General features: G+C 34.8%; 1 protein-coding gene across 6 annotated transcripts in view; it reads left to right on the forward strand.

Moving 5' to 3' along the window:
• Positions 1 to 21,016, forward strand: part of WRN (WRN RecQ like helicase) — a 145,340-nt gene that overhangs the window by 16,854 nt on the left and 107,470 nt on the right. For 5 of the 6 annotated variants that reach the window (XM_059384320.1, XM_059384324.1, XM_059384323.1 and 2 more), the window contains 5 exons: positions 14,300 to 14,436; positions 15,083 to 15,195; positions 18,595 to 18,740; positions 19,397 to 19,545; positions 19,792 to 19,941. In XM_059384320.1, coding sequence (XP_059240303.1) covers positions 14,341 to 14,436; positions 15,083 to 15,195; positions 18,595 to 18,740; positions 19,397 to 19,545; positions 19,792 to 19,941 — 654 coding nt within the window. In that variant the 5' untranslated portion in view covers positions 14,300 to 14,340. Of the gene's footprint in view, positions 1 to 14,277; positions 14,437 to 15,082; positions 15,196 to 18,594; positions 18,741 to 19,396; positions 19,546 to 19,791; positions 19,942 to 21,016 lie in introns of all 6 variants that reach the window. The other variant, XM_059384322.1, reaches the window with a different exon arrangement.

Raw genomic sequence — 21,016 nt, forward strand, 5'->3', positions numbered from 1 at the left:
CCTAGAAATAGTGTTTGACTAGCTCTGGGTGGGTAACCCCTAGTTAGGTTGACACATAAAACTGACCGGTACATATTACATATTGGAGAAAGAATTTTGGAATAAAATTGCTGGGTTAGATACAAAAACCATCCCTACAGAGCAGTAAAAAGCATAGCCTTTGAGATTATTTTTTCTACTGGGCAGAATTCAGTTGTACCTTTACTAGACAAAAATTTGCAAGTTAACAAGTAACTTCACAGAGCCTCAGTTTTTAACAGTAGTAAATAGTGAGTCATGTAAAGGTCTATTCTCTAATAAAGTCATCTTTGATTAAGATTGTGCTCCTTTATGTCATTGAATGGACATACTGCCTCTCTTTGTCTTTTAAATTTTGGATAGTTTTTCTTGACACAAAGCAACATGAGAATATGAGTTTTCTGACTCTAAGTACAGATTTCTTTCCATTCTACTTCCCTACCTCTTCATAGCATAATTTTTACCATTAGAGTAGTCTGTAACTTCTGCAAAATTAGCTACTCTTTGTTATTAGTTTTCCTATTTGACACATTTTCCTTTGTTATACAGCGATGGTGATAGTTTTTTTCCTTAGAGGAATATTGTGAAACTCAATGGATATTTCAAAATTTGCATAAATACCAAAAGTGAGAAATTAAAATTATAGCTTATGTACTAAAACTACACATTTATGACATTTTGTTAGCAAATTTCAGAGTCACTGTAAACATTCTTGATTTTTGACTAAATAATCAGAATTTATAAAACTGTATTTGATCAGGGTACCTGGGTGGCTCAGTGGGTTAAAGCCTCTGCCTTTGGCTCAGGACATGACCTCAGGGTCCTGGGATTGAGCCCTGCATCAGGCTCTCTGCTCAGCAGGGAGCCTGCTTCCCCGCCCGCTGGCCTCTCTGCCTACTTGTGCGCTGGCCTCTCTGCCTACTTGTGTGCTTGCGCTTTCTCTCTCTCTTTCTCTTTCTCTCTCTCTCTGTGTCAAATAAATAAATAAATAAATCTTAGAAAAACCCCCAAAAAGTATTTGATCAGATTAGTCTTTATGTATTTTGAAAAAAATAGAGGTGAACCATTTTAAGTAGTAGGTGAAAATTTATTCATGTTAAACAAGGTAATTGCCTAACAGTTAAATATTTCACTACTTACTAATAATTTCTTCCTGGCCCTGAAAACCAGTGGGTTTTTTATTTTTTTATGCTTTTTAAGAAGGTTGGGATATTTTATTCAGTTTAGCCCTCAAGCAGTTAGGTAAGTCAGTTACCATGGTAACAGTAGGTATTAGTTTCCTTACCTTAATTAAAGGTTTTTATTTATTTATTTATTTGAGAGGGAGAACCAGTGTGGAGAAGGGGGCAGAGGGGCAGAGGGGGCAGAGGAGGGAGAGAATATTAAGCAGACTATGTCTAGTGGCAAGCCTGTCTCAGGGCTCTCCATTCCAGGAGCCATGAGATTCTGACCTGAGCTGAAACCAACAGGGCTGAGACTTAACCCACTGAGTCTCCCAGACACCCCAGCGTTAGTTAAAGGTTTTAGGAGCAAAGACATCTCTGAGCTAATCTAGTGAAACCCAACTTCTATGCAACAGGAGTTATTTTGTCCATTCTTTAGAAGAGGATACCATTTCAAGTAGAAAAATATGCTCTTGAGATGAATTTCTACTCTGATAGAGTGAAGTAGAGTAGGATCTAAAAGCTAGGTAATTAAAAAGCTATCCCTTCTTAGTTAATATGGGATACAGTTGGTTTTAATTCCTGTATTTGGTCAAACTTAAATCTTGAATCTTACTGATGTGTTTCTTTTGCTATGGACTAAAAGGCACTAAAAGTGCCTGCAGTAGACAGTGTTCCCTCTAATGGATGTCAGATAAAATCTTTTAAGATAAATTTTTTTCAAAACCTAATTCCTAGTTTTAGGAGATAATCTCTTAACATTTAATCAGGTAATATTACTAACCCTGAGTAATAAGTCTATCCATTCAGGTATCATTAAGTCCATTTTGCAAGTAATATATCAAAAAGGTTTTACTAAGAAGTTTTATTATTATTAGGTATTTTTTATCTTATTAACTGTTTTATCACTGTATTATGGTGATTAAAAAAAACTGTAGTTTTTAATGCCAGTAGCATTGGACATTTTACAGTCTTAGACCATTTTGTCTCTTCTGTAGCAGGAGTTGGCAAACTTGTGGTGGGTCCCATTTGACTTGCTGCTTGTTTTTGTACTTTGAGTTAAATGGTTTTTATATTTTTAAGTGGCTAAGAAATCAAAAGGAAAAATTTTGCAAAATTTGCATAAATCTAGATTTCATTGTCTATAAAGTCTTATTGGAACATTGCCATGCTTATTTAAGTATTATTTATGGCATTTGCGCCACAATGTCTGACTTGATAGTTCCAAACAGAGACAATCTGCCATGAGCATTAGAATATTTACTGTCTGGCTTTTTAGAGAAAGAATTTGCTAACTCTTGCTCTAGAGTATAAAAAATGTAGCTTTGATTGTTCATTAAAAAAAAAAAACAAACAAAATCAACCTTTCTCCCTTTTTTTAGCATACTTTCCTCCTGATTGCTAAAAGTAACACATGTTCTTACAGAAAATTTGAAACATATAGAAAAGTATAAAGAAGAAAATAAAAAGCCATCTGCAGTTGTGGGCTAACTACTCATATTTTGGTATACATTACTCCACACCTTTAAAAATATAGAATATGTATGTGTATATATGTAAATGTTTGCCTATATATGTGTATGTATACAAATGTTTTTTTCTATAGAATATATATACACACATACAAATATACACATTTTTATTATGTAAAATTAGAGTCTAACTTGGTTTTTCACTTGATAAATTACAAGTATGTTTTTAATGGCTACATAGTGCTCTGCTTTATGGATGTAACAATTTATTATTTAACTTAACATTGTTGGATATTTCACTGTTTTCAACTCTTTATCACTATAAATATTGTATATGACATTTTATATCTTAAATACTACCATATATGACAAGAATGACTATCCTTGTATATAAATCTTTCTGAGGAATGCCTTTTTTTTTTTTTGTAAGATTAATTCTTAAAAATGAAACTCTGTGTAAAACTAGAGAATTATTTTGAGGGAAATGTTGGTACTGCATGAAAATACTTTCTTGGCCCACCTTCATGAAATAGATGGCTTATCTTTCATTTAGCTTCAGCTCTGGTTAAACATAATAATTTTCACACTAGACCATCAAACCAGCCCTTAAATAACTTGACTGCCAAAGCGTATAGTTGATACTATAGTAGATGGACTGAAGGAACTGGGCCTGTGCTTCACTGTGGCTTCATCGTTTATACTCACAATTTGGCAGCTTGGGAAAGTAGATTTCTTGTGTGCCTGCTCCTAGCATTATTATCGGAGTCATTGAGGAAAGTGGAGTAATGCTCCGGTCTAGTGCGAGTTGACACAGTAGACTCAGAGATGCATAAAAAGAGATGTCCTCCATTCTTAGGGGAATTCACTTGCTACTGCTCTAATTAAGTAGCTGTTCCAGTCAACCGCTCTGTGTCCTGTGGATGCTTCTTTAAAGGAACTGCCATTTGTTAGCATATTCCTAGTTTTTTTGCCATCACTAACTCCACAGTGTTTCTATAGAAATGTACCCAAGTATTTCACTCAATGATTTGGAAGTGGACATTGACATTAAAAATTACTATGGGTACCCACACCAGCTGCTAGTACTGCTCTGTCTGTGGCAGAAGTTGTAAATTGAAAGGACTGCAGGCCAAATTTTGGCCTGTGGAGGGGTCTTGGATACTGGTATTAAATGGAAGATTGCATGGTGCAGTTTTTTCATATCTGGAAAAATTGGAAGGCCTGGGAACACTGACTGGGTCCATATTCACTACTGGCAAGAGTTAGCTGGAGCAAAGTTAGTGGCTTCTAGTTTGTGCTGTAGCATGGTGATGTGGGTTATAAGGCTAGATTTTGATGGCTGCATATTTTTTATATTTTTCAAACATAGAAGCATTTTATGAAACATTCAAAGATTTATAATAGGTGAAATCATATTTGAACATTATTCTATATGGTGATCCTTTTGTAAACTACTTAGGTAACTTTTTTTTTTTTTAAAGATTTTATTTATTTATTTGACAGAGAGATCACAGGTAGACAGAGAGGCAGGCAGAGAGAGAGAGGGGAGCAGGCTTCCTGCTGGGCAGAGAGCCCGATGCGGGACTCGATCCCAGGACCCCGAGATCATGACTTGAGCCGAAGGCAGTGGCTTAACCCACTGAGCCACCCAGGCGCCCCTACTTAGGTAACTTCTAAAGAAAGGATTCACAGCAGCCATACTGAGTTTCGAGTTGGGGGGCGGGGAGGAAAATACTTCATTATAAAGTAAAAAACCTAGTGGTATTAGAAGGAAAGGGAAATCTATGCATAAATGAGGGCAATAGTAAGCAGTAAAGGAGAATAAGGAAGAATTACATCCAGTTGGGCTCTTACAGTGTCCAACCTCATTAGCTGGGGAAGCCCTGTGGAGGCTGGGGTCCAGATTGAGAGGCCTGAGCGGAGCGTCTTCCTCTCAGGTGAGACTTCCAACTGACCATCCCTATAAGGGTGGTATTTATAGGGCAAATGACCGGGTGTGAAGTGAAGCATTTGTTTGCCTCTGTGCAGTTAGGAGCGAGCAGCATTTCTGTGTTATCATGGCTTTACATCTTCAAGGAGCCTGGGCCATATGTGCTGGCCTCTCATTTTGGATTCTCTTCTTGGGGCCCTCCCAGGCTGGAGCTAGAGGAGACACAAGGCAAAGTTTACAGCTCTTGGTGTCTAGACCAGAAGGGCCAGTTCTGACCTGGAGGTTAGCTGATGTCAGCTAACCAGGCTCCTGAGATTATTTAGTAGCACACTTTTTTTTTTTTTCAGTAGCACAAGTCTTATAAGCAGCCTTATTTAACCTCCCTGCCACCGTGCAGGCCTGGGTGGTCTGTCATGCCGGTCAAGTCACAGGAACTCCTATCCACAATACAGTAACCTCGATGGTTATGCATAGGAAACATGGTCAGACAAGGTTGTTCTGTGGCTGTATTATGTAGCCCTTCCGCCTGACTTTCCTGTTAAATAATTTACTATCTAATTATTATTTTCATTTTGTATGTGTATATTATTTAATAATTAGGAAAGTTATATGTGTTTACATAAGCTCGTTCTTTCTTTCTTTCTTTCTTTCAAGTAGGCACCATGTGGGGCTTGTACTCAAAATCCTGAGATCAAGACCTAACCTGAGATTACGAGTCGGATGCTTAACTGACTGGGCCACCCAGGCACCCCAAAATTCTTTCATTTTTGTCTTAATTTTCATAATTATTTTACTGCTAACAGAAAAGAGCATGATTGTTAGCGAATTCTTATCAGTATTTTCTAACAGAAAACAATGAATTTTGTTTATTTTCTTGCTTGTTATGTAACTTTTAATTATTTATTTATTATGGCCTTTTGATGTGACAATTTGTCAAACCCTGATTATGATAGAATTTCACAATATGTTTGTTTTTAGAATTTACATTTAGAATTTATATATAGTGCTTATATCTAAAAATAATCAATAATTGAACATAATACAATTCCATTGATTTTAACAAGGGAAATATAGTCCTTTGTAACTTCAGAACCTCATTTAAAAAGATTTTGATTACAAGTGTATTTTGCTTACTTTAAACATTTAAATTATTCAAGAACTGAAAATATTTCAGCACACTGTTTTTTGTTTAGTCTTTTTCATTAAAGAAGTTTTTTGGGATAAGGTTTGTTAAAAAAAAAAAAAGTAAGAGTTTAGATAGACTAAAAAATTGACAAGCATTTCCCAAGGAATGAAGGACTTAAAATATTTCAAGCACTTTATTTTTTAAGTATTTTATATTCAAATAAATTTAAGTTCTGCAGATATTTATTTTCCCACTATAATCTCTAATTTATTGGTAAAAGTTGTAAAGTCATCTGATCTGTGAGTTAAATATAACACTAAATATTTCATCAATAATTAGGCTCTAAAGTAAAGAATTATCTCAATTTTATGATGTTTCCATAATTCTTTATAGGCTAAATCAAATGAAATAAGGGTGTCAAAATACTCTGGTACCTTTTCATAAAACAGCTATTTTACTAAAAAAAAGTATGAACTTTTGAAATCATCTTTGAACACAAAATAAAATTCTTTTTTAAAAATTTTTATTTATTTATTTGAGAGAGAGAGAGCATGAGCTGGCTGGGGAGAGGCAGAAGGAGAGGGAGAAGGAGAAGCAGACTCCCCACTGAGCAAGGAGCCATATTCAGGACTCCTTCTCAGAACCCTGGGACCAGGACCTAAGCTGAAGATAGACGCTTAACCCACTGAGCCACCCAGGTGCCTGTAAAACAAAATTCTTTTTTTTTTTTTTTTTTAAAGATTTTATTTATTTATTTGACAGACAGAGATCACAAATAGGCAGAGAGGCAGGCAGAGAGAGAGAGAAAGGGAAGCAGGCTCCCTGTGGAGCAGAGAGCCCGATGCGGGGCTCGATCCCAGGACGCTGAGATCATGACCTGAGCCGAAGGCAGCGGCTTAACCCACTGAGCCACCCAGGCGCCCCAAAACAAAATTCTTTTAAGAGGTTGTGATCATCAGATTGAGCTCAAGAAACCAGATACAGGATTGCTCAGTTAGTAAAGCCTATATTTCACTAGTTTGCCGAATTTGCTCTTTATTTTCCTGCCTGTATGGAACACTGTGTTTGGGATCCGTAAGGCAAAGGAAATGAAAAAGTTGCCATTTTCAATTATTTTGTTAGAAGGTATGTTCAAGATTTGTCAAAGACATAGAAGAAGACAGTACTAATTCAGAAGATTATCTAATGAAAAGGTGTTCATTGTAGATATGAATCCATAAATGTTGATAATGGGCCTCAGAAAGCTATAGGAATCCTTGAAGAAAAATGCTTGAAAGAACATTATTATTTCCTTGGCGAAGAAGCTTCAAAACTGAAGTATTCAAAGAAAATATCTTGAAACATACAAGATATTATGGAAACAGTGGAAGTTTGGGACTGGTAATAACTGGGGTTTAGGCTGTACATTTAGTTCAATATATTTAAAAAACCCTTGATATTCTAAGTAATAACTTGTCTTGTTCACAGAGAAGGTCCTGTATATTAAAAATTGCCTGTAGTTCTGAGCTCACATTAAATGAAGTCATAAAAATGGTGAACCTAATGAAGTCTAAGCTACTGTAGTACCTTCTTTTCAGCTTTAGGTGAAGAAATGTGGTTGGCTATTTCAGTAATGAAGTGTATTGACAGTCTAAAGGAAGATTTATATGCTAAAAGAAAATTTCAAGTTATTCCATATGAATGGTTCTTATTTTACAGATTTGCTGAAGTATACTTATCGGTTTCAATAAACAGTATTCTTAACGGACATTTTGAGCACCTGAATTAATTTGAAAGTGCAGCGATTATGTGGAAAAATATATTAACATGTACTTACAAAGTTTATGGATTCAGAGTAATAATTCAGCTTTGGGAGAATGAAGTTAAAATAGTTTTAGAAGTGACATGTAATTGGTATCTTTTCAATCCTAAGAATGAATTAATAATACTTGAGCAAATTCAGCACACTATGTTGAAATACTTGTTATAAAAAATTCATTTGTATTCAAAACTTATTTATATCATCAGAAGGAATTAACATAGTTTTCAACAGAAGAAAAGGAGAAGCTGTTAGATTTAAGAACTTCAGCATTGTTGAAGTAGAATTTAAAGAGGTCAAGTTGTTGGAATACTGGTTAATTGTTAAAAAGTTTTCAGCCTTTTAGAGTAAAGCCTGCTCTTCTGCCATTTGTTACTAATTGTTCTAATAAAGCTTCCTTGTGATGGTGACTATATAGAATATTAAGAAAATGTTAAAATGTTTTAATCAGGAGTTGTATGTAGTCATTTTAAGCCAAATATGCAAAAGTTATATTCAACCAAACAACTTAGTTTCTTGTTTAAAAAGTTTAATTTTACAATGAAGATATGCAGTTTTTACAAAATGTCATATGCACACTCTCAGATTGCCTTTCCAGTATGCTATAAAAATATTTTCGTTTTCTGAATGTGCCAAGTTGAGGAATGTTGTAGACTCCTGGTATAGACCTTCATTTATAAATGAAGTGGGCACTGAGAATCATCATGTATTTGAGAAAAATCAATAGCTATCAAGCTTGCTTAGCTGAGTAGTTGACCCTTGATAAAAAATAATTTCTAGGGGCGCCTGGGTGGCTCAGTCAGTAAAGCTTCTGCCTTCCCAGGGTCCCGGGATCCAGTCCAGGGTAGGGCTCCCTGTTCAATGGGGAGCCTGCTTCTCCTTCTGTCTCTGCTAGTCTCCTTGTTTATAGTCTCTGTGTCACATAAATAAAATCTTTAAAAAATAATTTCTAAACAAAGAAACCCTCAAAGTCTTTATAAGTATTATCAATAGATTCAGCAGGAAATGTGTTAATAAAAGAACCAAAGAGAAAAAACAAGCAAAAAACAAACAAAAAAAACCCCCTGAAGAGGATTGATGGAGGGAGGTGGGTGGGGGAGGGGATAAGTGGGTGACGGGTATTAGGAGGACACTTGTTAAGATGAGCACTGGGTGTTGTAGGTAAGTGATGAATCACTAAATTCTACTCCTGATACCAATATTACACAATATCTTAACTAACTAGAATTTAAATAAAAAATTGAAAAAGAAAAACAGGAAATTGAATGTGGTTGAAAAGGAAAATAGCAGGATAAGAAAGGAACTGAAACATAATTCCCTAAATAAAATACTCAGTAGAATTACTGTGGTAGAACAAATATGGCTGGTATTTGTTGAGTGAACTGAATAACTAGTCCAGGGATGCCTGCTTCATCTTTCCTGTCTTAGAACATTTCCAGAGGAGTTGTACTGATGAGCTCAGTGTGTTGGTGGTCTAGGTCTTGAGATTACAATTTAGAAGACCCGTTAATAGAGAAATTGCTTCCTAATACTTCATTGGAAAACTTAACAGTTTTTGTCCTGTTTTCAGGTTCCTGAGGGACCCTAAGAGCAGATGACTGCTGATGATAAACAGAATTTATAGGCAAAGGAAAATAATGGTCCAACTAAGGAAGCCAGCATCAGTGGAAAGAAGACCAAAGAACACCCAGAATAGGAGACTTTTATTGAAAGAGATATTTGAACTAGATTATAAACTTTACAAAAGAAAGAAATAACAAGCATATTTAGAGAGACTCAACTAGAGCATAAGGAAACTTTCTGGAACTAACAATCAAGATCTTAACATTATAAAAATTCAGTAGACAAACTGAAAAGGGCTATCACCATTGGGAGTGAAATTAGCATCTTAGAAGTCAAGTGTAAGGAGTGTCTTATAATACATAGAACAAAATTCAAGAAATGGTAGTCAGGAAGGAAAAAATAGAGTCTAGGAGAAGAAATTCAGGCAGGAAGAAATTCATCAGCATGTGAATAAATATAGAAGGAGAAAAGGGAAGAGATAGTGGCAATTAATAATTAAACTAGAAATAGGGGTATATTAGTTTGCTGCAGGTGCCACAGTTAAGTGATGCATACTCCATGATTAAACAGAAATTTATTGTCTCATCGTTTTGGAGGCCAGAAGTCTGAAATCAAATTGTTAGTGGAGTTGTTTTCTTTTCAGGGCTGTAGGGGAAGGATCTGTTTAAGACCTCTTCGTGGCTTGTAAATGGCTCTTTCTCTATGTGTTTCTTCACAACATCTTCTCTCAGTGCATGCCTGAGACATCTCTGTGTCCATATTTCCCCTTTTCGTAAGGCTACCACTCGGTTTGGATTAGAGACCACTGTAATGACCTTGTTTAAATTTGATTACTTCCGTAATGACTTTTTCCAAATAAAGAGTCACATGCTGAAGTACTGGAGATTAGGACTTTGACACTTCTTCATTTTTTTTTGAGGAGGGATGCAATTCAACCCATATTGAGGGGAAAGTTTTCTGATCTTAAGAAAAAGACTTGGAAAGGAGCCCTTTCCAAGGACTCACTGATCCCAAGGAGAATAGAATTTACACTTAGGCTCCTTAAAATCTAAAAATCCTTGAAAGTCTTTCAAGTTCCCAGATGGGAAATAGGTGACTCACAATAGAAAAAGCATCAGAGAAACAATGAATTTCTTACTTGCAGCATCAAAAGGTAGAAGACAGTAAGAGAAGAGCTACAGACAACTGAGGGACTGTTTTACTCAGCCAACAAACACATCATTTTATCTGTTGAAGAAATACATTTTCACATATGCAGGGAATCAGAGTTTATTACTTTCATATTCTACCTGATGAAAATAATTTAGAGTTCTCTAAACAAACAGTTGAGTTAGAACAAGAGGGATAAGATGAAGGGAAGAGGAAACTATAGTAAACAATATATTTCTTATTTGAATTTATAAATACATTTATATTACAATAGATGATGGAATTTATAAAATAAATATTTGGAAAATAGTAAGGATTGTTGAAATAGAAGAGCAGTACTAAGAAGACTGACAGGCTGTAGCCAAAACCATATCAGCAGAAAACAGTAATTAGAAGGGTGGGAAGGACAGTGCAAATGTAGGATCAGGATGGGGAAGGGATATTGTTGTAGTATTTTGCTGAGACTATGGTAATAGTATGGTAATATGGTAATAGTTGGATAATGGTAATGGTCGGATGGAAAAAAATTGACATTTTGTCATTGATAATGGAAAAAGAGAATGGATGGTAATTTTAATCAATCAGGAAAAATGAAAAATAGTAAGAAAACTGAAGAAAGTAAGGTAAATATTAATCAAAGTAAAATGAGAGAGAAAACTCATGTTCTTATACTAAATGCAAATGAGATGAATTACCCTATTGAGAGACATGTTCAATGGGATTATTCAAAACAAAAAATTGAAAAATAAAAAATAATAAAAATCCCAGTTGTATAATGTTTAAAGGTAGCCTTTAAAAAAGTGATCAAGACTGAAAAGTAGCCGGTAATGGTGGGTAGACAGGCAGAATGATTCCAGGAAAGTCCAAACCAATGCAAATCAAAGTATATTACAAATCTTATTTGACTTAGGACTTTCCAGATGGACCATCGAAAGTTGAAAATGTATTTCATACCTAGCCTCCCAAACATCATAGCTTAGCCTAGCTGACCATAAATGTCCTCAGAATACTTAAGTTGGTCTACAGTTGGCTAAAATCATCTGACAGAAAGACTATTTTATAATAAAGTATTGAGCATCTCATGTAGTTTATTAGATGTTATACTGAAAGTGAAAACCAGAATGGTTGCATGGTTACGGAACGGTTGCCAGGAGCTGTGGCTCCAGGCTGCTGCCCAGCCTCACCACAGAAGGTTGTACCACATAGGACGAGCACAAGAAAAGATCCAAGTTCAAAATCTGTGGTTGCTAATGAATGTGCATTGCTTTTGCACTATTGTAAGGTTGAAAAATCCCAAGTGAAACCATTGTTAGGGACCATCTGTATTTATTTCAAAGTGGAATTTAAGATCTTGAAAGATCTTGTACCATTGAAATGGTACAAGATGAAGTGTTATGAAATGATAAGAGTCTGGGTTTTAGAAAAAGACATGTCAAAGTTGTTTATACTCAACAACACAACAGCTAAATATATAAATGAAAAATTCTATCATCCAATGACTTGGATTCCTTCCGAGAGTAACCTTTATCTGATCAAATCCTCATGTATCTTGAAGAATTTCCTTGTTGCAAATTATTCTACAACCTTAATTTTCTGTGTGCTTTTTATCTGTCCTGAGATCTAAGTAAATTTGACGAAGATGTTAGGTCCATAAACAAGTTTGCTTTCAAATTCTTTGCCTGGAAGCATCTAGACAGAATTTTGTGTGTGAAAGAGAATATTTTACATCTGAAAACTAAGCATTTCAAATTAAAATGATTTTAGTGTTATAGGTGGCTTCAGGGAAGAGTTACTGAAGTTTATTTCTGTTTTGGCAGTGAATGAATTACGTAAAAAAATTCTAAGATTTTATAGTGTTTTTATAGAGTTGTCTATTATTTGCAGAAACCACAATTTTCTGGCGGTTTTGCAAATTATCTACTTTGTGTATAGCCAAAACTTGTTTTCCAGCTTCATAAAAATAATATTTTAAGATCAAGAACAGAGCATATATAAAAAGTACACTTTGGGATCAAATTTTAACTCTCCTGTTAAGAGTTTTGAATTTGTGACACATATAAACATATTAATAACTACTCATATTTGTAAAATGTTTTATAAGATGACTATAAAAACATATATTTTACATATATTATCTTACCAATACAATGTAAATGGTAGCACCCAAACTTGAGTTGTCCATTCTGATTCAGTGAATCATAGATCTTACCCAACGCCAAACTTTGCTAATGATTCAAAGAATACAAGCAAGCACCAAGTGCAGATGGCATATTCTTTTTTTGGAGGATCCCCAGACTGTCAGACACGGATTCCAAAAATGTCCTTTTCTTTTGCAATAGGACATGTTATGGTTTTAGATTAACAGAATAGTTTTGAGCAATGTGGGCCAAAAAAAAAAAAAAAAAAAAAAAAATTGCACAAAGGAGGTTGTGTTGGTTTTGGAATGCCTCTATTTTATATTGTTTTAATGACACAGCTTCCTTGACTACTCCCCATTTTTCAGCCATAAATTAATAAATCCTGATTCCAGGCTCATTTGTGATGAGCAGTCAAGATAGTTGAGCTGTATCTTGTGAATAGCATTTTTTAGATAGGTACTCTTTGGTACTTTTCTGCTAGTAAATATCATTGTAGTTTTACAAGGCTACCATCTGGTTTGAGATGGTGAGTGTTATTACTGGGATCCCTGGTTGAGGTCTTTCATTTCCTCTCTCCCAGTAAGGAGAGTAAATTACTAGCCTGTTTTTAACCCCTTCCTTCCCAATGCATAAGAGTGGTAGAGTTGGTTTTATACAGAAGATTTTGCTAGAGTAATCTCTTAAAAATTTCCTTAAAAAATTTTCCTTCATAAATTATCAGTATTCTCAGTTTTGGGGCTTTCTGCTTGAGAAAATGAGCAATTAAAATGGATACCTGCTGCTACTGTGTAATTTCTTCTGGGTTTATATTGCTAACTATCAATAGGGATAACAGATCATCCTAAATCATAAGTAGTTGCTGTGATTATTTCATAGTATCATGTTTCATCATAAGAATCTTCAGCTATATATTTTAAACTGCTGCTCCTTTACTAGCAATTTGAGATAATAGGAACTAAGATTGGAGTTGGAAAGATTTTATGAAGAAATTAAAACTGCTTCAATTTAGTGTGTTAGGTCACGCTAGGGTATGGATCCATTTGCCATTAACAAAAAGAGTTTGGAGGCGCCTGGGTGGCTCGGTGGGTTAAAGCCTCTGCCTTCGGCTCAGGTCGTGATCCCAGGGTTCTGGGATCGAGCCACGCATCAGGCTCCCCGCTCACCAGGGAGCCTGCTTCCTCCTCTCTCTGACTGCCTCTCTGCCTCTTTGTGATCTCTGTCAAATAAATAAATAAAATCTTAAAAAAAAAAAGAAGCAGACAAACAAACAAAAAAAAGAGTTTGTCATGGTTGTCCTATTCATTGTGTTTTCTATAACCATTTTTTACGTGTGGTTTACATTGAGAAGAGCCCTCAGAGCTAGTAACAGATTTTTAAAAATATCCTCTGCGAAACTCTTATTCTTAGGGAAACTTGTTCACTTACTAGGCCAAGAGCTTAATAAAAGAAAACCCTTAATATAGAAAAGCTGTTCTCTGTCTAAAAATTCATTTTTCAAGTAGACTTGTGAACAAGTCCAACAGTTTGCTGAGTTTCCTTAGATCTTAGGACAGATGATAAGAAAATTAAAGATGTCAAAATCTGTAAGAATTTACACACTCAAGGATTGTCATTGGTGATGAGATAAAGATTATTCTTTGAAAGGAGCAAAGTCATAAAATGATAGGATTTTGAAACTACTACAACCTTAGAACTCAATTAAATTGGCTCACTTATTTTAAAAAGAAGAAATACTACTGAGTATATAATTATTAGATCCAGCATGTTATATCTGTGTCCTTTTGTTTTGCAATTCTAGCTCTTAAAACCTATAGGTGGGCCAAATGCTGTAACTTTAAATTTGCATGTTTGATTCCTCAGTTATCGTATCCACAGGACTCTTTCTGAGTTTTGTTTTGTTGTTTTTTTTTTTTTTCAAAGATTGCACTGTTTTTATTCACAGAGTAATTGTTTTTTGGATTTTGCAACTGGAGCCTATTAAAGATGAATGAAAAAAAGTTGGAAACAACTCCACAGCAGCGGAAACTTCCTGAATGGATGTCTGGGCAGAATGAGACCTGTCCTGCAGTAGAAGGAAAGGTATGCAGTTCACCAGTTATTAGTTAATGGAAAATTTAGTGTACATTTGACTATAAAATCAGTCAGTCTTCACTTGTAAACTTCAGGTCACCATTTAAGTTAGAATAGCTGTTGTGCAGTTGAATCCCAACTTAGTCCTTTATTGGGTGAATGGGACTAAATTTTAATGGGGTTTACAAAATGGGATTTCTTACTCTGTATTTTACCTTTATTCTTGCTGTGTAGGGTTGACCTTATTAGTCTGTTCTAATTTAGGCAATTTAGAAAGGTATTTACTTTGGTGAATTTTTGTGGGTAAGGATGTTTAAGTTTTCATAGATACAAGATCTACCAGCCATTCTTCAGCAACTTAAGGCAACATTATTACATCTAGAATGCTAATATAATTACAGAAAAAATTAATACTATAAGTGCTCTTATGAAAATAGGAGTGGAAGTTTGTAAATAACTTTTTAGAAAAATAATTTTATAGTGGCTAGTTTATTTTTGCTACATTGTCCTCATGACTTCATTAGTCTGTAAAACATTAGTTGGTAGAACTTGGAACCATAATTTGAATGCTCCATTGAACTGTATTTTTTCCGTAAATATCTCTTATTCAATGTGAACTTTATTTGTGCCTTTTTGAAATTTTATTTAACTCAAGGCATCTGTTCAGAAGAGTGTTTTCGAAGATGACCTCCCTTTCTTAGAATACACTGGATCAATTGTTTATAGTTATGAAGCTAGTGATTGTTCTTTTCTATCAGAAGATATTAGGTAAGAGATTTGAATTTTCTAGTTTCATTTGAATTTGAACCCTTAGAAGATAACTATTATGACAATATTTGTAAGTAGATTGAATTTTACAGTTAATGTGTAATCATTTCTACATGGAATATCATTTGACAAGTTCTAATTTTATGTTAAAAAATCTTAAAATTACTGGATTAAATGTGTAATGTACATGTTGTTCATAATCCTATTAGCTAATTTTTTGTTACTTTCAGTACTTAAATACTTAAACACATTGTTTATTTCACCAATATAGGGCAAAAAAAAAAATGTAAGAATTATTCAACCTCCAAATGTCCCTTTTATATTTCATTAAAAATAGCAAATTAGTAGGGGCACCTGGGTGGCTCAGTGGGTTAAGCCGCTGCCATCAGCTCAGGTCATGATCTCAGGGTCCTGGGATCGAGTCCTGCGTCGGGCTCTCTGCTCAGCAGCGAGCCTGCTTCCTCCTCTCTCTCTCTGCCTGCCTCTCTGCCTACTTGTGATCTCTCTCTGTCAAATAAATAAATAAAATCTTTAAAAAAAAATAGCAAATTAGTAGCGAATAGTGGTTGTGATCAGCTCTGTTGGGTTTAGTTTGCAGCAGTTATAGCAAATGATTCCTAAGAAGAACATTAGAAATGACTGTTAATATTTTTTAAAATTGCCCTGTTAAATTAGGATTATGCAATAATGCAATCCAAGGCTCTTAAAGCATTTTACAAGGAGAAGAAGAAGGAAGGAATTCATTCAGATCTTCTTTGAAGTTATTATACCTATTTGTTTTTTTTAGACTGTTGTACATTGCAATGGTTACAAGATACAGAGCTAAGTTAAGCTATTATGATCTCTAGAAATGAATTCTAGATGAATTCTAGAAATAGTATTCAAGTGCCCTCACTCCCAGTTAACTGGCCCTGCTATTAGGTCTCTTTATATAGAACAAAATTTGTCTCACAGAGAAGGTAAAATCTGTCAGTTATGATTATATATTAACTCTACCATCTTACCTTTGTCAGGGCCATAGCATGTCATATGTAAAAGCAATAAGCATACGTGATTTGAGGAATGTAGTTCCGATGAATTCTGTGTGCATTATGATAGGCAGGCTTTTCTTTCTTACCCCCCACTGTCTGGCTTAAAGATTTTTGCTATCACAGGTTTTCAGCAATTTGATTATGATGTCTCTTTGTGTAGCGTGGTTTGTCTTCATCCTGCTTGGGGGTTCATTGACCTTTTCAGACCTGTGGGTTTCTAGTCTTAACAGATTTAAAAAATTTCTTTAGTACCCCCATCCTGTTATTCTTTTCTCTTCTCTAGAAGTTCTATTTGTTTCTTTTTAGGAAGTATCTTCCAGTTTGGCTCTCATATTCATGTTTTCTTTTAAATATTTGAACATATTCAGCATATTTATAGTGGTGGTTTCAGTGTGCTTGTCTATTAATTCCATTATTTTACTGATTTTTTTCTTTGAAATGATGTTTATCCTGGTTAGAGGTCGCATTTTCTATTTTTTCCTAATGCCAGCAGTTTTGATTGGACATTGTGATTTTACCTTGCTGAATGTTGGGTTTGCTTGTTTTTCTTCAAAGAAAAGAGCTTCACTCTGTCAGGAAGTTAAGTTACCTGAAGATCAGCTTTTACCTTTTGAGCCATTATTTTTAAGATTTATTAGGGCAGGTTGATAGGCGTCTTTCCTCTGGGAGTAATTTAGCCCTATAATAATAAGGTGTGGGCCTCATGGAGTCTTTGCTGACTGCCCCAGGCGATCAAGACTCTATAAGGCCACTTTTCAGAACTTTAATGCCTCTTCCCTACATGTAAGTAAGCCCTAGGAATTGTTCATGCGATGGTTCCCTGGTTGGTCTTTGTTCAGCCTCTTTCTTGCCTAGCTCCCACCTCTCCAGAAACAACTTCTAGCTCCCTCAGCCTCTCTGGCTGGGAACCCTGTCTCCCTAACTCAGTGCTCTGCTTTGACTTCTCCCTGTTCTGTTGTCTGGAAAGTGTTCCAGGTAGAAAGTGGGGGCAGCGGTAGGGCTCCCCCATGGTTTTCTTTCCCTCAGAGAGCACAGTCCTGTATTGCCTATTGTTCAGTGTCTGTACCTATTTTGTCCAATTTTCTGTTTGTTCATAGAGGAAAGATATGTCTTATCATCTTGGCCCAAAGCAGAAATTGAGATTCTTTTGTGATATATATTTTTAATTTTTAAAAATTATAAAATAGGCAAATATAAACAAAAATAGAAAATAATATAACAAAACCCTCACTTTAGCAAATCTTAATATCCATTTTCTTTAAATCTTTATTAAGAAGTGTTGTGGTAAAATACAGCTAAATCCCCAGGTATGTCCATTCTCATTCTCCCCTCTGCAGCCCTCTGAGATAACTTCTAGCATGAGTTCAGTGTTTAACATTCCCTCACATGTTTTTTATTATATCTATACTTTTATACCCTCAAATACCATATGCTGTTATATTGCCCATTTAAAAACTTTAAAAAATACTATCAAACTATATGTATATTCTGCCACTTGTGTTTTCCACTCAAAATTTTATGTTTTTTTGAGAATTTTTCCTTTTTGGTATATGTAGTTCTATTTTAATTTTTATATAATATTTAATTGTTTCCATATGCCACAATTTGTCCATTCTTTTGTTGATGGAAATACAGTTTGTTTCCATTTTTGCCAGAAAGAACAGTATTACAATGAACATTCTTTTTTTTTAAAGCAAATTATTATTTTTTTTAAAGATTTGGAGAGAGTGAGAGAACGTGAGAGAGCATACATGGGAGCAAGTATGAGTGGGGGGAGGGGCAAAGGAAGAGGAGAGAGAAACCTCAGGCAGACGCCCTGATGAGCACAGAGCCTGATGCAGGGCCAGACCTAGGATGCTGAGATCATGACCTGAGCTGAAATCAAGAGTTGGATGCCTAACCAACTGGGCCACCCAGGTGCCCCTGCAGTGAACATTCTTAAACATCTGTCGGGCTGTACGCATCTGAGAGTTTGATATATTTACGAGAAAAAACTTATGGGTCATAGTGTTTATACATCTTCAGCAAAATATTATCAAAGCCTTTTTTAAAAGGATTTTACCAATTTACATTCACCAGTGTTTGAGCAGGTAGGTATCTTTCTCAGTACTTGATACTGTGCTCCTTTTCCTCCTCTTCCTGCTCCCCCTCCTCCTCTTCCTCCTTTTTACTGGATTATCTGTTTTTTCTTTTTTTCTTACCAACTTTTCAAGGAATTTTTAATATTTTCTGGCTGTTCATTATCAGGTGTTTGTATCATAGATATCTTCTACCATATATGACTTGTCTTTTAATTTTTGGAATGCAGAAGTTATACAGAAGGTAAAATACTAATGTAGTTCATCTGTACTATATTTTTCCCCTTTAGCACGGATCTGAGTACTGGAGGTGTGGTAGGATTTGACATGGAATGGCCACCAGCGTACAGTAAAGGGAAACAGAGCAGAGTTGCACTGATTCAGTTATGTGTGTCAGAGAGCAAATGTTATTTGTTTCATATTTCTTCTATGTCAGGTTAGTATCTCTTTGTTTCATTTTTATATGGTTGATAGTTGTATTATGTCAACCTTATGCCTACAAAATTAAGCTTTTGAATTAGCTTGTGCTTTTCTCATCATTTATTGAGGTATTCATGTTCCACCTGATTCATTCATATCCCTGTTTTATTTATTTTTATAACATCTTCATCAGGTATTGTTATTATTCCTGGTTTAGATAGTAGAGAAGTGAAGTTTAGAGGGGCTCAATGATCAGGAATATACTGTTAATGTTAGCAGAGAAAGTAGTTAAACCAGTTGTTTTTCTTGTCATTTATCAGTGAGGACTTTGCTTTAGGTAAGAAAAGAAATGCTCAGGGTGACAGCACCTGGGTGGCTCAGTTGGTTAAGCGTCTGCCTTTGGCTTGAGTCATGTTCTCAGGGATCTGGGATTGAACCCCTACATCGGGCTCTCTGATCAGCAGGGAGTCTGCTTCTTCTCCCTCTGTACTCTCTCAAATAAATAAATAAAATCTTAAAAAAAAAAAAGGAATACTTTTTTAGGTGAATGTGTTTCTGAATTTAATCTTAACATAAACATAAATTTAAATATAAACATAGCATGTGTAAGAAGTAGAAAATAAATCAGTAATACTTGATAGAACCTATTGAAGTAATAATAAAATGTTACAGTTTTTCCTCAGGGATTAAAGATGTTGCTTGAAAATGAAGCAATTAAAAAAGCAGGTGTAGGAATCAAAGGTGATCAGCGGAAGCTTCTATGTGACTTTGACATTGATTTGAAGAATTTTGTGGAGCTGACAGATGTTGCCAATGAAAAGGTAGACATAAGGCATGTACTTGTTGTGATGAGCCCTGGGTGTTGTGTGGAAGTGTTGAATTACCATGTCGGGACATCCGAAGCTAATATTACACTATTTGGAAAATTTATTAAGGACTAACTCTGCCATATATTTTGGTATAGCATTTCTGGCTTTATTTGTGGCATGGGCATTTGCTGGTATTTAGAAATATCTGAAAATAGAAAGAAATAATTTTTTGCAGTATTGATTTTTCTTTACTTCCAGCTGAAATGTACAGAAATCTGGAGCCTGAATGGTTTGGTTAAACATCTCTTTGGCAAACAGCTTCTGAAAGACAGGTCTATCCGCTGTAGCAATTGGAATGACTTTCCTCTCACTGAGGATCAGAAGCTATATGCAGCCACTGATGCATATGTATGTATCAAAGATCTCTAAACTATGATGTGTTTTTTAAACTTATAATAAATTACTTTAGAAAAATTTTGTTGTAATTGTTGTACAAACTCAAATATTTTAAATTAGGTTGGCATTAAAAATGCTTAAGAAGACAGTGAAACTGATAATTCCCAATATTAATTGGCAAGTACCGATCAATGGATTATTCACTGCTAGTAGTTTTTATTGTCATGAAGCCAAAATAATGTCTAATTTCTATGTAATCAATGTAATCTCTCTGAAAACATGGATAGCTAATAAACACAGGCTGAGCAAACACAAATGATATTGATGATGTATTTGATTTATAAGCAACTCAGAATAAAAATAATTGTAGTTCCTATATTGAGACTGGCATTATTTCTTATATTTACATTTAAAATATGCTAAAAATTTAGGAAAATTACTTCCAAATTTAGCTTTCTACTGCTGTTAGTCACTTGTATTTTCATATTTACATATTCATACATACTGAAATTTGGGCTTAATGTATAGCATTATTTATTTCTCAGTTTTGTTTTTTGCTAGGAAATACATTTTATGTCCCTGTGGATTTCTTTTTCCTTAATTTATACTTTCAATTGTAAATGAATATCTTGCTGTTTCCCTTTTCACATCTATTTTTAGGCCTGGAAACTCCTTTTTTTCAAAACAAAAAAATTCAATCTTGTCAGGAAATAGGGTGATAATTTTCCTTTGCATTCTGTTAAAAAAAATTATAGAACTTGTTGAGAACTTGTGCAAGTTCTGTAATATTTTTATTCATGAAAAATCAGTGTGATTTGGTTGTTCCTGTTAACAGTGCCTGAAAGGAGGGCTGTTCATTAAGCCGACATTCACAGCTGATTTAATGAGATACAGGGGAGTAGATACGTGTCGCCAAAACAGACTTCTCGTACTTGATTGTATTTTGTTGGAGTCCCACTTATAAGTTATTTGATTTGGATAACTCCTTAGAATATTGAATATTAAAAGATAAAAATGTAAAACTTTTAAGGCACAAGTAGCTTATTTTACCCACTCTCAAAATTGGTATGGTGATTTAATGAAGACA

Source organism: Mustela nigripes, chromosome 18, assembly GCF_022355385.1.
Source record: "Mustela nigripes isolate SB6536 chromosome 18, MUSNIG.SB6536, whole genome shotgun sequence".
Lineage (NCBI taxonomy): Eukaryota > Metazoa > Chordata > Mammalia > Carnivora > Mustelidae > Mustela > Mustela nigripes.